General features: G+C 52.7%; 1 protein-coding gene across 5 annotated transcripts in view; it reads right to left on the bottom strand.

Moving 5' to 3' along the window:
* Positions 1 to 13279, bottom strand: part of PPP2R5C (protein phosphatase 2 regulatory subunit B'gamma) — a 138813-nt gene that overhangs the window by 47517 nt on the left and 78017 nt on the right. For all 5 annotated transcript variants that reach the window (XM_021081605.1, XM_021081604.1, XM_021081606.1 and 2 more), the window contains one exon: positions 6465 to 6664. In XM_021081605.1, the coding sequence (XP_020937264.1) occupies positions 6465 to 6533 (69 nt within the window). In that variant the 5' untranslated portion in view covers positions 6534 to 6664. The remainder of the gene's footprint in view (positions 1 to 6464; positions 6665 to 13279) is intronic.

Genomic DNA, 13279 nt, shown 5'->3' with positions numbered 1-13279 from the left:
ACACATATTCATGAAAAGAAAGGCCCACCAATTTAGGAGCTTAGAAAACCCAGCTTCAGGGAGGTATAACTGACTCAGGCAACTGTTTGTAAAGTGTACAATTTGCTATATTCAACATCTGCAGCGTTCCCGTTGTGGCTCAGTGGCTAACGAACCCGACTAGCATCTGCGAAGACGCGGGTTCAATCCTTGGCCTTGCTCAGCGGGTTAAGGATCCGACTTTGTGGATATGCCTCCATAGGCCGCAGGTGTGGCCCTAAAAAGACAAAAGACAAAACAAACCCCAAAACACAAACAATTTGCATCCATCTGTGAAACCATCATACAATCTGGATAATAAACATACCTGTCATTTCCAAAAGTTTCTTAGTAGCCTCTAAGTTGGTTGGGGTGAGGTGGGAGTGGGCTGAGGCAGGACTAGGGAGCAGTGGAGGGAGGAAGAACATTAGCTTCTATGTTTCTGTATTTACTTCCCTGACATTTTAGCAGGTTTGAATCCCTGGCCCAGGAACTTCCACATGCCGTGACTTTGGCCAAGGAAAAAAAAAAAAAAAAAAAAAAAAAGAAAAAAAAGCAGCAAACCAAAATAAAATAAGCATGCATTTAAAAATTTTCCAAGTCTTTCTCCCGGAACTAACAGAGGGGAGTTAGAGCTGTCACCGCTAGTACTGAGGTTTCACCTCGCGGACAAGGCAGGGGGGCCACTCTGCACAACCCAGAGAACACCTGCCACGAAGCACCAGCACCAGGTAGAGCAGGGTGGCAGCCGTGGAGACGGGTGCTTCCCACACTTTTTGACCTCGGGACCCTTTAAACTCCTAAAAAGTATCGAGGATCCCAAAGAACTTTTGTTTATGAGAGTTTTATCTATTGACACTGACTGCATCAGAAATTAAACCAGAGAGATTTAAACACACTCATTTACTATAAAAATATAAATCCATTACATTATGCCATATAAATAACATAAACATAAAAAATAACTTTTTTTTCTTTGTCTTTTTAGGGCGGCACCCATGGCATATGGAGGTTCCCAGGCTAGGGGTCACATCAGAGCTGTAGCCTTGCGCCTACACCCCAGCCACAGCCGTAGGATCTGAGCTGAGTCTGCGACCTACACCACAGCTCACAGCAACACCAGATCCTTAACCCACTAAGCAGAGCCAGGGATGGAACTGCATCCTAATAGATACCAGTCTGGTTTGTTTCTGGTGAGCCACAATGGGGACATCCAGACAAATAATGAATTCTTCATAACTAATGTTAGTTATTTCATAAAAACAACTCATATTAAATAAAAATATTTCCCCAAAAACATTCAGTGTGAAGAGTGGCACTGTTTCACGTTTTTGCAAATCTCTTTACTGTCTGGCTTAGTAAGAAACAGCTGGATTCTTACATCTGCTTCTACGTTCAGAGTGTTGATTTGTATGAAATCTAGGAAAAAAAAAATCTGTCTCTGGCAGATAAGCAGTTGGAAAAGGGAGGGTCAATGAATAGCCCTTTTAGACAACTGTGGACGTTGATACGACACCAACACCTACCAAGTAGTCGTCTACTCAAGGCTAGCTATTCTGCAGAATTATAAACCTTATCTTTTTATTGAAAAAATTTTTTATGGCTGCACCTGTGGCATATAGAAGTTTCCAGGCCAGAGATCAAATCCCAGCTGCAGGTGCCACCTATCCCAAGCTGTGGCAACACCAGATCCTTTGACCCACTGTGTCGAGCTGGGGATTGAACCCACGCCGCCGAAGAGGCAGGAGGCCAGGCTGTGCCGTGGCGGGAACTCCGGAGCCCGACTGGTTTTCGTGCACTCCCGGGACCGCGCAGGCATCATGTCCCCCTCATGTGGTCCCGGGCACTGCAGACCACGTGCGTACCCGCCACCCCCGACGTCAAGCGGAAGCTCACACTGGCAGAGTCAAATGCCCCCACGTTCACAACTCTGCCCAGAAGCTCGCGCTCTGCCGTGGACAGCACACACTGCCCGTTACTTCCCTTGAAGCGACACTGCCATTCTGCTCACTCTGTGAGGAAGCGCTCCCCGCACCCTCCGGGCTGCAGCGGCCTGATCATTAGTCGGAAGCAGTGGCCGCACCGGCAACTTGGTTTTGCTGTCGGGGTTTGACGCTAAGAAAGATGCCAACGCCTGAGAAACAGATTAATTAGGTAGCTCAATTGAAAAACAAGACAGAGCTGGTCGTCTTTTTTAAATGACGGACATTAGGAGACCACGGCGTGTATGCGATGTGGGCCCGAGAGTGCCGAGGCCGGGCGCTCTCCTCCCGAGCGGCGCTGCTTTTCATCCTCATCCCGCACCCAGGTCTTCGTCACCTGGAAGATACGTCAGGCTGGATGACCTACGGGGTCCCTCAAGCTCTAGGACCGAAGTCTACGAGTATGAAACACACAGCACACACGAAACGATGTCACGCCTGTTACGAGGGAGACGCGAGTCGAAAGCACAGCGAGATCCCACCTCTCACCCACTTCCGGCCAGTGTCGCAAAGACAGGACAACAATGCTGACCAGGCGAGAGGCTGGAACCCCCTTCCCTCCCGGTGGGGACGCCAAGCGCGCAGCCACTTTGGGAAGCGCGGCTCTTCGGCTCTTCAAGCGCTAAACTCGAGGTGTTAACATGTGACCCAGCGATCCCCCCCCCACCAGGTCAACGCCCAGGAGAAAGTGCACACAAAAGCTGGCACACAGCGCTCACGGCAGCATCACTCATAGCTGCCAAGCAGCAGAGATTCCTCAGAGGCCCATCAATGGACAAACGGATAAAGAAATGGGGGTGTTATGTTGACATAATGCAGAATTATCCAGTGACAAAAAGAAACCCCGACACACGCGACAGCACGGATGAAACTTGACAACACCATGCGTGCAGCTCCCCTGTGGGTTGAGGATCCAGCGCTGTCACTGCAGCGGCTTGGGTGTTGCTGCTGTGGTGCGGGTTTGACCCCTGGCCCAGAACGTCCACACGCCGTGGGTGCAACTCCCCCCCGCCCCCCCCAAAAGAAAGTGACAGAAGACATCTTGCTAAATGAAAGAAAGTCACATGTCGCAGAATTGCATTTCTATGAAATACGCACGCGAGGCAAAGCTGTAGACAGAAAGTAGATGAGCATCTGCCAGGGGCGAGTGGAGGGGGTCTGGGGGAGCAGCAGTAACGATTAGCGGGCAGGGGATTTCTTTCAGGGGGATGAAAACGTTATAAAATTAGATGTGATGACGGCTGCACAGTCCTCCAAACATATCATACCCCCTTTAAAGCGGTGGATTTTAGATGTGCATTCTCTCTCCATAAATCTGTTGAAAACCACACAGCAGTCCAGTCTACAGGCGGCCTATTTAAAAGAAGCAGGCGTAGGCGGTGCAACAGCTAAGAGCTCTGGAGTCTTCAGAGGGGGAGGTAACGTCTTTGAAAAAACTACCACAAAACAAAAACCACACAGGCGCACACGCCAACAAGGCGCAGTCCTTCAAGCATGTGGGCTGAGGGCCCCTGCGGTGGCAGGCGCACCGTGGCACGCAGGTGACACTACGAGGGGCCCGCGCCGTCCTGGCCCCCCCAACCCTGCGGGTCCAGGCGCTGGGTGTGCTGAGACCCCCCACCAGCTGCTCTAACTCTGCACTGGTCCTCTCCTCCTGAGACGGTCGGAAACCACTGCCAAGTGCCATCCCTAGCCCGCGCTTCCCTCATTCTATCTTTCATCACCGTCCTCTGCCTACAGAACAAAAGGACAGCAAATCAAACAGGAGGCCTACCCGCCCACGCCCCGCACTCACACCCGAGGGCCGGGCAGGGAGAGGCTGAGCTTCCTGCTGCCTCGCTCCAGCCGAGCAGAGAGGCCACCAGCGGCCCTCTCGCGCAGCGACAAGGAGAGGCCCGTGGCTCCCCGGGACAAGCGGGCAGGTGGCGGTCCTGCAGCTCCCTCCAGCCCAGTTGCACTGTCATCAGCCGAGTGACAGGTGACTGGTCGGAGCTTCGGGAGGGCAGAGGCCACCGCTCTGCCTCCTCAACTGAGAAAGGACACGCTGTGTGCTGCAGGGGCAGAATGCCTGGCACCTGAACGTGGCTTGAATTTCAGGGTGGGGACCAAGCCAAGACCGCGGGAGGACCCGGTTGACAGGGAGATGAGGCGAAACGAGCGCTCAACCCAAAACAGTCTCGAGGGCTCGGGCCGCGGCGGTGCTGGCGTGCGCGCGGCCTGAGAAACCACAGCAGGGCCGGAGCCAGGCGGGCAGCCCCAGCCGGGGTGCAAAGCATGGGCGTCTGATCCACACCCGGGACCCCGAGTCTCCCTGTTCTCTGCAGACCCCGCCCTCCCGGTTCCCTGTGGAAAACCTGCCAGAAATGTCATTTAGTACAGAATAAGTGCATGTGTTTATAAACTTAAAAGGAAATACATCAATGCATTTAATTCTGAATTAAATGACGTAAGGACTAAAGATTACAATCTTTTTTTTTTTGGTCCTTTTTTCAGGGCCGCACCTGAGGCACACGGAAGTTCCAAGATAGGGGTTGAATCAGAGCTGTAGGCGCTGGCCTACACCACAGCCACAGCAACACAGGATCCAAGCCTCATCTGTGACCTACACCACAGCTCATGGCAACCCCGGAGCCTTAACCCACTGAGCAAGGCCAGGGATCGAACCTGTGTCCTCATGGATGCTAGTTGGGTTGGTTACTGCTGAGCCATAATGAGAACTCTAGCTTTTTCAATCATTTTAGAAGACAAAGGCACAACCCTGTCCTGAGCCCTAAAAACAAAGTTCCAGGAGGATTACGAAATGTATCGTGAACAAGAGAAGGACGAACGTGTTGGGAGAGAACGTTAGAGATTTCCCTCTGTGATTCTGGGGCTTGGGAGCCTGCCAAAGTAACTGAGAGTTGAAACTGGGGAGAGAAAGGAGATATTCCCCACTTTTCCTTGGTCTGCATGGGTGAGGTTTTAGTGTTTACTGCTCAGGACACCCCTGAGAGGCTTCTGCAGGTGGGATTTTGGGGGAGGAAGCAACGGCCCTCACAGCCCTCGGCTGCCTGCGCGCTGGAGGGTCCCACACTTCAACAGCCGTCACTATACGCGCCGCTGTATGAAACAGACAGCCAAGAGTACGGGGAACTGAGTATTTTATAATAAGCGAAAAGGGGGAGGACTCCGGAAAAAAAAAGACACATATATGTATACTGAGTCCCTTTGCTGTACACCTGAAACTAACACAGCATTGAAAATCAACTGTACTCAATAAAAAATTAAAAAGCAGAACAAAATTTCTACCTTTCTGAAAAGAAAGTCACCAGTAATACTCAAGCTGATCTCAACTTCAGATACAACAGACGGCAAACTGTGAAAAGAACAAGACTTTCATTTCTTTTTCCAAATCAAACAGAGTAAAGTCAAAAATAAACATTTTAGGTCAACAGGTCTAGTCAATTTTGAAATATACAGCTTTGAGGAAAAAGTTAAGGAACTTAAGGAATTCAATGAAAATTAGGATTTAAAATTTCATAGCAACAAGGGTTTCCCAACGACAGAGGAGTACTAGTTCTTTTTTTCCTTTTTTTTTGTCTTTTGTCTTTTTAGGGCCGCACCCACAGGCATATGCAGGTTCCCAGGCTAGGGGTCGAATTGGAGCTACAGCTGCCGGCCTACACCACGGCCACAGCAGTGCCAGATCTGAGCCTCGTCTGTGACCTACACCACAGCTCACAGCAACACTGGATCCTTAACCCACTGAGCGAGGCCAGGGATCAAACGTGCAACCTCATGGTTCCTAGTCGGATTCGCTTCCACTGAGCCACAACGGGAACTCCAGGGAGTACTATTTTAAAGACAGATAGAATACCAACAATTCAGACAAATGCAAAAGCGGAGTTGGGCCTAGGAGTTTTAAAATGGTACAGCCTGAAATGTTTCCGGGTCACAGTGGGACCTGCAAAGGACCTGGAACAGGACGCCAGGGTGAGATGGGAGAGGACTGAGGCTGGGCTGAAAGAGACCAGCAGTGACTACTCAGCAAGACAGGGCTGGGTGTGTCGCAGCCATCGGGGTGGGCCGTCCGGACACCAGCTGGGTCCCTCCTCTATTTTAACTCCTCCCAGCATCAGCATTCTCCTGCACGTCTAAATTAGGTAAGGGCACTCCCATACTAGGGCTAGAGAGCTTTAAAAAAGTCGAAGAGGGCAAGGTGACGGTACACCTCAAAGCTCTAACACCTTCTGCCTCACCGGTGTGAGGAGGAAACGCGGCAACACGCGTAGGACGCTCCGGTCCCCGGAAGGCACCCGACCTCCCTCGCGCTCCTGATCCACGATCCGGGACATGCTACGCAGGTCGGCCTTCTCCTGCGCTAGTACACGTGTTTGAACAGGATTTTCTGGTGGCAAGCGTCGTGTTCGGCTCAAACGTCTCAGCGTCCGTTTGGGGCTCGGCGGCCGCAGGGCACCCACTTACCATGTGCACTACTTCTGGGTAAATCGGCTCCGTGATCACATTGCGACTGTGGGTGATGTATTCCACCATCTCACTCAGAGCAGCTCGTTTGACTTCCTTCCACTTTAGGTCACTCAGCGGATCAGAAACAAAGTCAAAGAGGACACAACACTGGCGTAACTTCTGGATAAAAAGCTTCTCTTGATCAGCAGGAGGAACATCTGAAAAGAAAAAAGCAAAGTATGTTGATTGTGAAAACGCCTAACCCAGAATTACTGTGAGACACTCTTAAACTTTCTACTGTTTTTATCTGAAGTGATAGAAGACTCAAGAAGTAAGAGGTGGGGCGGGCATTGAGGTTGAACACTCCTGAATGAAAACAAAAGGAGAAGACCCAGCTGGCTGCTGCTCCGATCACATGCTTCGCATGATAAAGTTTCTATGCTTTTAACTCTCTGAAGCCACGTCCAGAGTACTGTCCAAAGGCAGTTCCTTCTAAGCGCGTGCACTCAACAAACGTGACCGAGCCCCAGTTCTCACACGCCGGCACCTGTAGGGCAGGAGAACAGAGACACACCACAGCCAGTGTAGGGACGGCTGCGCACCACAGGTACACAGGTACATGACAGGCACACGACAGGTACACAGGTACATGACAGGTACAGGACAGGTACACAGGCACACCACAGGGACACGACAGGCGAGGTGAGAAAGGTCACGGGAAGGGGGCTCCCTCCCTCAGGTCAGCTGTTGCTCTAAGCGTACAGGGGAGGCCGGGGGACATGCACCGGCTACCTGGCAGCCAGCAGGGGGCCTCGGTGTGGCACCTGCTCAAACTGTGAGGGTCCCTACCCTGGTGCCCCACAAAGCACACGTCAGCCCTCAATCTGGGTGTGGTCAACACATTACACACGATGACAACAATGCAGCAACAGCACAGGTAACGACCACAATCACCATTACTGAGCGAGTGCCCACCTGGGCCAGCTGCCAGACTAAAAGCACTGTAGGTATTCACAGGCATTCTTCTCAGGTCATCTTTACAGTGGTACAAGAGAGACAAGACCCAGGCTGACAGGGTCAGCGTGGAGCTCAAAGTGACTGGAGCGCTGCCCGGCTGCCCAGGATCCCGGGACGTTTAAAAACTCCGGTGTGCCAGTGGGAGCTGGGCAGCCTTTTGGGTGAAGGTGAGATCCGTGGCGACGTTAACAAGTGGGACTGACCTACTAACACGCGATGACCGAGACGCGTCCAAGATGCGCCTGACTCAGTGAACCAGCGTTTCCCACGACAGCAATGAACGGTGCCACATATCAGTCGAGCGAAAGAGCCATTCCGAGGGCAAGACAGCCGCTGGGTTTTAACATCATAAAATGGATACACCGCTTACTGATGCCACGTTGCAGATTCCTTCAAGAAACTTCTCACTAGGAGTGCCCATCATGGCTCAGAGGTAACGAACCTGATTAGTATCCGTGAAGATGTGGGTTTGATCCCTGGCCTTGCTCAGCGGGTTAAGGATCCGGTGTTGCCGTGAGCTGTGATGCAGGTTGCAGACACAGCTCAGATCCCGTGTGGCTGTGGCTGTGGTGTAGGCCGGCAGCTGGAGCTCTGATTAGACCCCTAGCCTGGGAACCTCCATATGCCGTGGGCACAGCCTTAAAAAAAAAAGAGGAAAAAAGAAGAAAGAAAGGAAAGAAACTTCTCACTAAGTTTTGGTGTAATATCAAAGAAAATGTCCACAACCACCTGAAAAGTCCATTAAAATACAGCTCCTTTGCCCAATCACGCATCTCCCTTCACTGTTTCAACCGAAACATGGAACAGGCTGAACGCAGCAGCCGCAGGACTCCAGCCATCTCTTATTCAGTCAGACGTTAGAGAGAGTTGCAAAACTATAAAGTGATGCCACTCTCTCACTACACTAGTTTTTTTTTGTTTTAGGAAATACAGCTATTTTCACAAAATGAGAAGGATGAACAGAGGGAAATTATTTTTAAGGAATTAATAAACACTTTTTTCTCTGGTTTAATTTTGCAGGTGATCAGTATCAGTAGCTGAATCCATATAAACAAAAGCTCTCAGGGTCCCACACAATCTTTAGGAAGGTGAAGGCTCCGGGGAGCCCCTGGCCCCACACCAGCCGGTGCCCGGCGGGCCCCCACGGTGTGGGCTTTCCTGCTTCCCGGGCCTGGCCTGGCCCCACATCAGAGGCCACTCCCCCGCCTTCCCGCCCCTAACTGCCCCTCCCCTCTGGGGTCCTGCTCAGGCTCCCTGGCTCCCTGCTCAGACAGGACGCGCCCCAGGCGGTCGTTCAGCGCCTGTGCCCGACACTCAGCCACCTCGCTGAGCATGTCTTCCCGTCCTGCCGCTCTGAGGGCAGGTGCCAGGCGACTGCTCCCAGGTTCTCTGTGCCCCCACGGCCCGCAGCAGGCACTCAGCACCGCCACCCACATGGCCCACTCTCTGGAAAGCAGCGCACAGCTGGCAAAGGGTGACCGCGGGGTCAGACTGTGATCCGGAACATTCTGAGCCCACGACTCGTGGGTCTCTTTACATTCAAACATCCAGGCCTTCGCAGCGGCAAGCCTTTTCATTTTCTGCATCATCTCCGTGCCTGACTCCAGCCACACCTCCGCCTACCCTCCACTTTGCCAGGACCACCTGGAGTGGTCACAGCCTGTCCATCTGGAGAGAACCGAGAAGCTGGCGTTTGCCCCCAGAGCACCCCATGGCGACTCAGCTGTGACCCCTGACACTGAGACAAATCTATCATGGTGAGAAGGATGAACAGAGGGAAATCTACCCCCCGCCCCCGCCTGTTCTTAAGGCATATGGAAGTTCCCGGGCCAGGGATTGAACCTGAGCCACAACAGTGACAATGCCGAGTCCTCAACCACTAGGCCACCAGGGAACTCCTTCTGTGTATTTTTTGAAATGCAAATTAATTTACCATCTTATTGGTCAGCATTTTTTTCTTTTTGTCTTTACAGCTGAACTCTCAGCACATGGAGGTTCCCAGGCTAGGGGTCCAATTAGAGCTGTAGCCACCGGCCTACGCCACAGCCACAGCAACATGGGATCAGAGCCACGTGTGCGACCTACACCACAGCTCACGGCAACACCGCATCCTTAATCCTTAACCCACTGAGCAAGGCCAGGGATTGAACCCGCATCCTCATGGATACTAGTTGGGTTTTATTAACCGCTGAGCCACAACAGGACCTCCTCATCAACATTTTTTCTTCTTCTTAGGGCTGCACTAGTGGCACATGGCGCTTCCCAGGCTAGGGGTCCAATGAGAGAACTACAGCTGCCAGCCTACACCACAGCCACAGCAATGCCAGATCTGAGCCTCGTCTGCGACCTACACCCCAGCTCACAGCAATGCCGGATCCTTAACCCACTGAGCAAGGCCAGGGATCGAACTCACAACCTCATGGTTCCTAGTCGGGTTCATTCCCGCTGCGCCACAACAGGAACTCCCTGGCCAGCATATTAAAAAAAAAGAAAAAAAAAATCTCTATTTTCTGCTATTTCTGTTAACAGGACCACACCCCTGGGGGATAAAAGCGAGTGGAGGTGGTCAAAGACTACGCTTTGTTACCTCCAGGTATTCCGATTCTTTAACAGCGTAAGCTATTTCTGTAATTAAAAATAAGCTCTTTGGAGTTCCCACTCAGCGGGAAGTGAATCTGACTAGCATCAGTGAGGATGCCGGTTCGATCCCTGGCTTCCCTCAGTGGGTTGAGGATCTGGCGTTGCTGTGGCTGTGGGGCAGCTACAGCTCCGATTAGACCCCTCGCCCGGGAACCTCCATGTGCCGCAGTGCGGCCCTAAAAAGACAGTAAATAAATAAACAAACAAACAAGCTCTTTAAAAACTATTAAGTTAGCACAGCTAATCTTCAAGGAAGAAAAAAGGCACGACAGGCTACACCTCCGCTGGCCTTACTCTTCCGACTGCCGTGTCATGTGATCCAAACGTTAACAACTCCCGGAGACGGACACTGTTGGGCCGTCACCCTGCTGTGGGTGCTCTTCCAGACTGCCTGGCTCCTCCGCGGTTACGGCGTGACCCTGGATCGGACCCAAGTCTTACAAGTACTTCTAGGAAGCAGAATAAAAAAAGAAGGGATTCTGGACGCCGCCCATGACTGACGGGGGCTCACGTTAATCTGAATGGTAGGCAGAGTGATGACACTGGTACCCTCTGCTTCAGGACAGACTAAGAGCCCAGCCGGGAGTGCCCACGGAACAGTAGGATGTAAGACGAAGCTGTAGCTTCTGGGGCTGCCGGACCCCCCAGGGACGGGGCTCTGTACCCAGAAAGGGGTGTGAGGAGGACAGCTCCCTGGGAAGAGCCCAGGCAGCACCACAAAGCGGGAACTGCTGACCTCAGAGAGAGAGCAGCATGGGAGGGTCACCACAGCTCTGGCAGGAGACTGCCGTCAATTCTTCCGTCCGTCCTTCTTTGAAGTGAAGCGCCCTGACACTCTTCTGCACCAACACTGTCACAGGCACCTCCTGTCTGTACAAATCTCCCCGCCCTCTTTCCTCCCAAGTACTTTCGCTGGTTGGTTACTGTGAACTTGGGATACTTTCCAATTATTTCAAGGTAAGGTTTTTTTTTTTTTTTTGGCCCTGCCCAAGGCCTGTGGAAGTTCCTGGGCTAGGGATCAAATCCGTGCCACAGCAGTGACCTGAGCCACAGCAGTTGCAATGCCGGGTCCTTCACATGCTGAGCCACCAGGGAACTCCCTCCAGGTAAATATTTCGCGACACTGGGAGCACACTGTGTGGACAGAGCCACGCAAAATCTGCAGGGGGAAGCGAGCAGAGCAAAGACACTAACCCCCGGCATCTGAAGATGAGACTGTTTTATTCTTCTGAAAACGCATTTAGTAAAGGGAGGCCTGGGGTGGGGAAAGGCCACACAAGAGTGCTTGATGAAGGTTCCCACTAGGGTGGGGCCGGGAGCCCCCGTGCCCAGCTCTGGGGTGTTTCTGTCCCACAGTGAGGAGGGCAGTGGTCCCAGAGAGAGCTCTAAGGAGGGGACACCCTTGCACTGACCCCTGGCCTCCAAACTGGGGCTGATCCCTGGGGGTTACCCAGGATGATAACCATAGGTCATCTATTTTCTTCTACAACGAAAAAATAAGATGCACTAACATTTAACACAGGAACCAATGCACATTGGAGGCGCGTGCGTGCGACTGCTCCCTGCCAGGCAAGGATGACGGAGGCTTGGGAGGCCACTGCTGGGCAGCAAGGGGCCACTGCAGGCTTTCCCACGCGAGTCCTAAATGACCCATTGCATCACCTGTGCACCTTGTTGGTGGAAGGGGCTGCCGGACGCGACAGCACCCTTGAACCACCAAGTTTTAGGACAGGACAAGATAGAGCTGACTGGGCAAAGAAGCATCACGGGAACTCTGATCATGCGTAGAAAAATTACTGAGAAAAAGCCAAGCCCACTTCCACAGGCATGTCTTGGTGGCGAAGAGAAACACTCCAGGATACAAAAAGGACCAACTTTCGGCATGACAGGTGCTGGCTCTTCCCAAACAGACACAACCCTGAGGGGAGAAAGAGCCAGAGCTGGAGCTGCACCGACCACTGGCCCAGCCAACGTCACCTGTGACACTTGGAGAGCTGCCGCCAGGGCCCTTCGAGCTGCTGAGGCAGGCTGGCTCTCAGAGGGCCCTGGGCTCCCACAGGCCCGAGCCCCGGCCAAGAGACCCTGCAGCAGACGGAGCCCAGCCAGCAGACTCTCCGAAGGCAGGGGCTCGTCTTTCTAACACAGTTATTCTCAGTGCAAAGCGAGGAGGCATGAAGTTGAATCCAGCTGCCAACAATGTGGGGTCAATCTGGCTTCGTCGCTGACATGCAGCGGTTCACTGGGCTCCATTTCCCACAGGAGGCAGTCAGCAGGTGGCGAGTCCCTCCCAAGAAAAGTTCAGCGACCCTGATTTTGAAAGAGAAAACCCGCAGGCCGTTTTCTGAAGGGACCGTTTCCCTCACCGCCTCCTGCATCTCCTCGGTGCTAATCAAGTGTCCGCAGACCCCAGAGCCCTCCTGCTGCACGGTCGCCTCTTCTGGCACCAATGCCACGAGTCCCAGCGCCCGGAATCTGGGAGACCAAGTCCCTCGTCTGCTCTGCTTCACGTCTCGACTACACGCGGCCCTGTAAACACCCCACACCAATGGCGGGAGCGTGCAGTCTGTGCAACACCGAATCTTCCGGCCCATGGATGTGGACTATTCCAATTACTCTTTTCCTTAAACGCCTTTCAATAAAACTTTACAATTTATTCCTGAACGTGCATCACACGTCATTTTTCAGACTTGCCCTTAGGTGCTTGTTAGGTCCCGACGCTACTGTGAAGAGTCTCTTTAAAAAGACTTGAGAATTTTCCAGCTGCTGCTGCGATATAGAAAAAAAAGACCCGGGCTATGACTTCTGTATCCAGCAACCTTCACTCTTAGGAATTCTCCTGACCTACCCACAAATCCCTTTGGTTCTCCGTGTGTGCCATCCGTCCACGCGGGAACACCGCGAGGCTCTTGCCTCAGCAACGCTGCAGGGAAGCCAGAGGAGAGCGCGGGGGCTGCCTCCCATCTCAGGGGGACGCTCCCACCAGTTTACCGTCCAGCCTGGTCTTTGCTAGGACTCGCCAATGCTTATCAGACTAAGGGGCTGACCTGCAGACCCAGTGCCATCCCAGTCCATATCCAGAGACTTCTGTGAGCAGGGAAGGGAATTTAAAGGTCCACGGAGGGAGTTCCCGTCATGGCGCAGTGGTTAACGAATCCGACTAGGAACCATGAGGTTGC

This window comes from Sus scrofa, unplaced genomic scaffold (assembly GCF_000003025.6).
Source record: "Sus scrofa isolate TJ Tabasco breed Duroc unplaced genomic scaffold, Sscrofa11.1 Contig1914, whole genome shotgun sequence".
NCBI lineage: Eukaryota > Metazoa > Chordata > Mammalia > Artiodactyla > Suidae > Sus > Sus scrofa.
The sequence above is the reverse complement of the archived record's forward strand: the minus strand, read 5'-3'. Positions and strand labels throughout refer to the sequence as shown.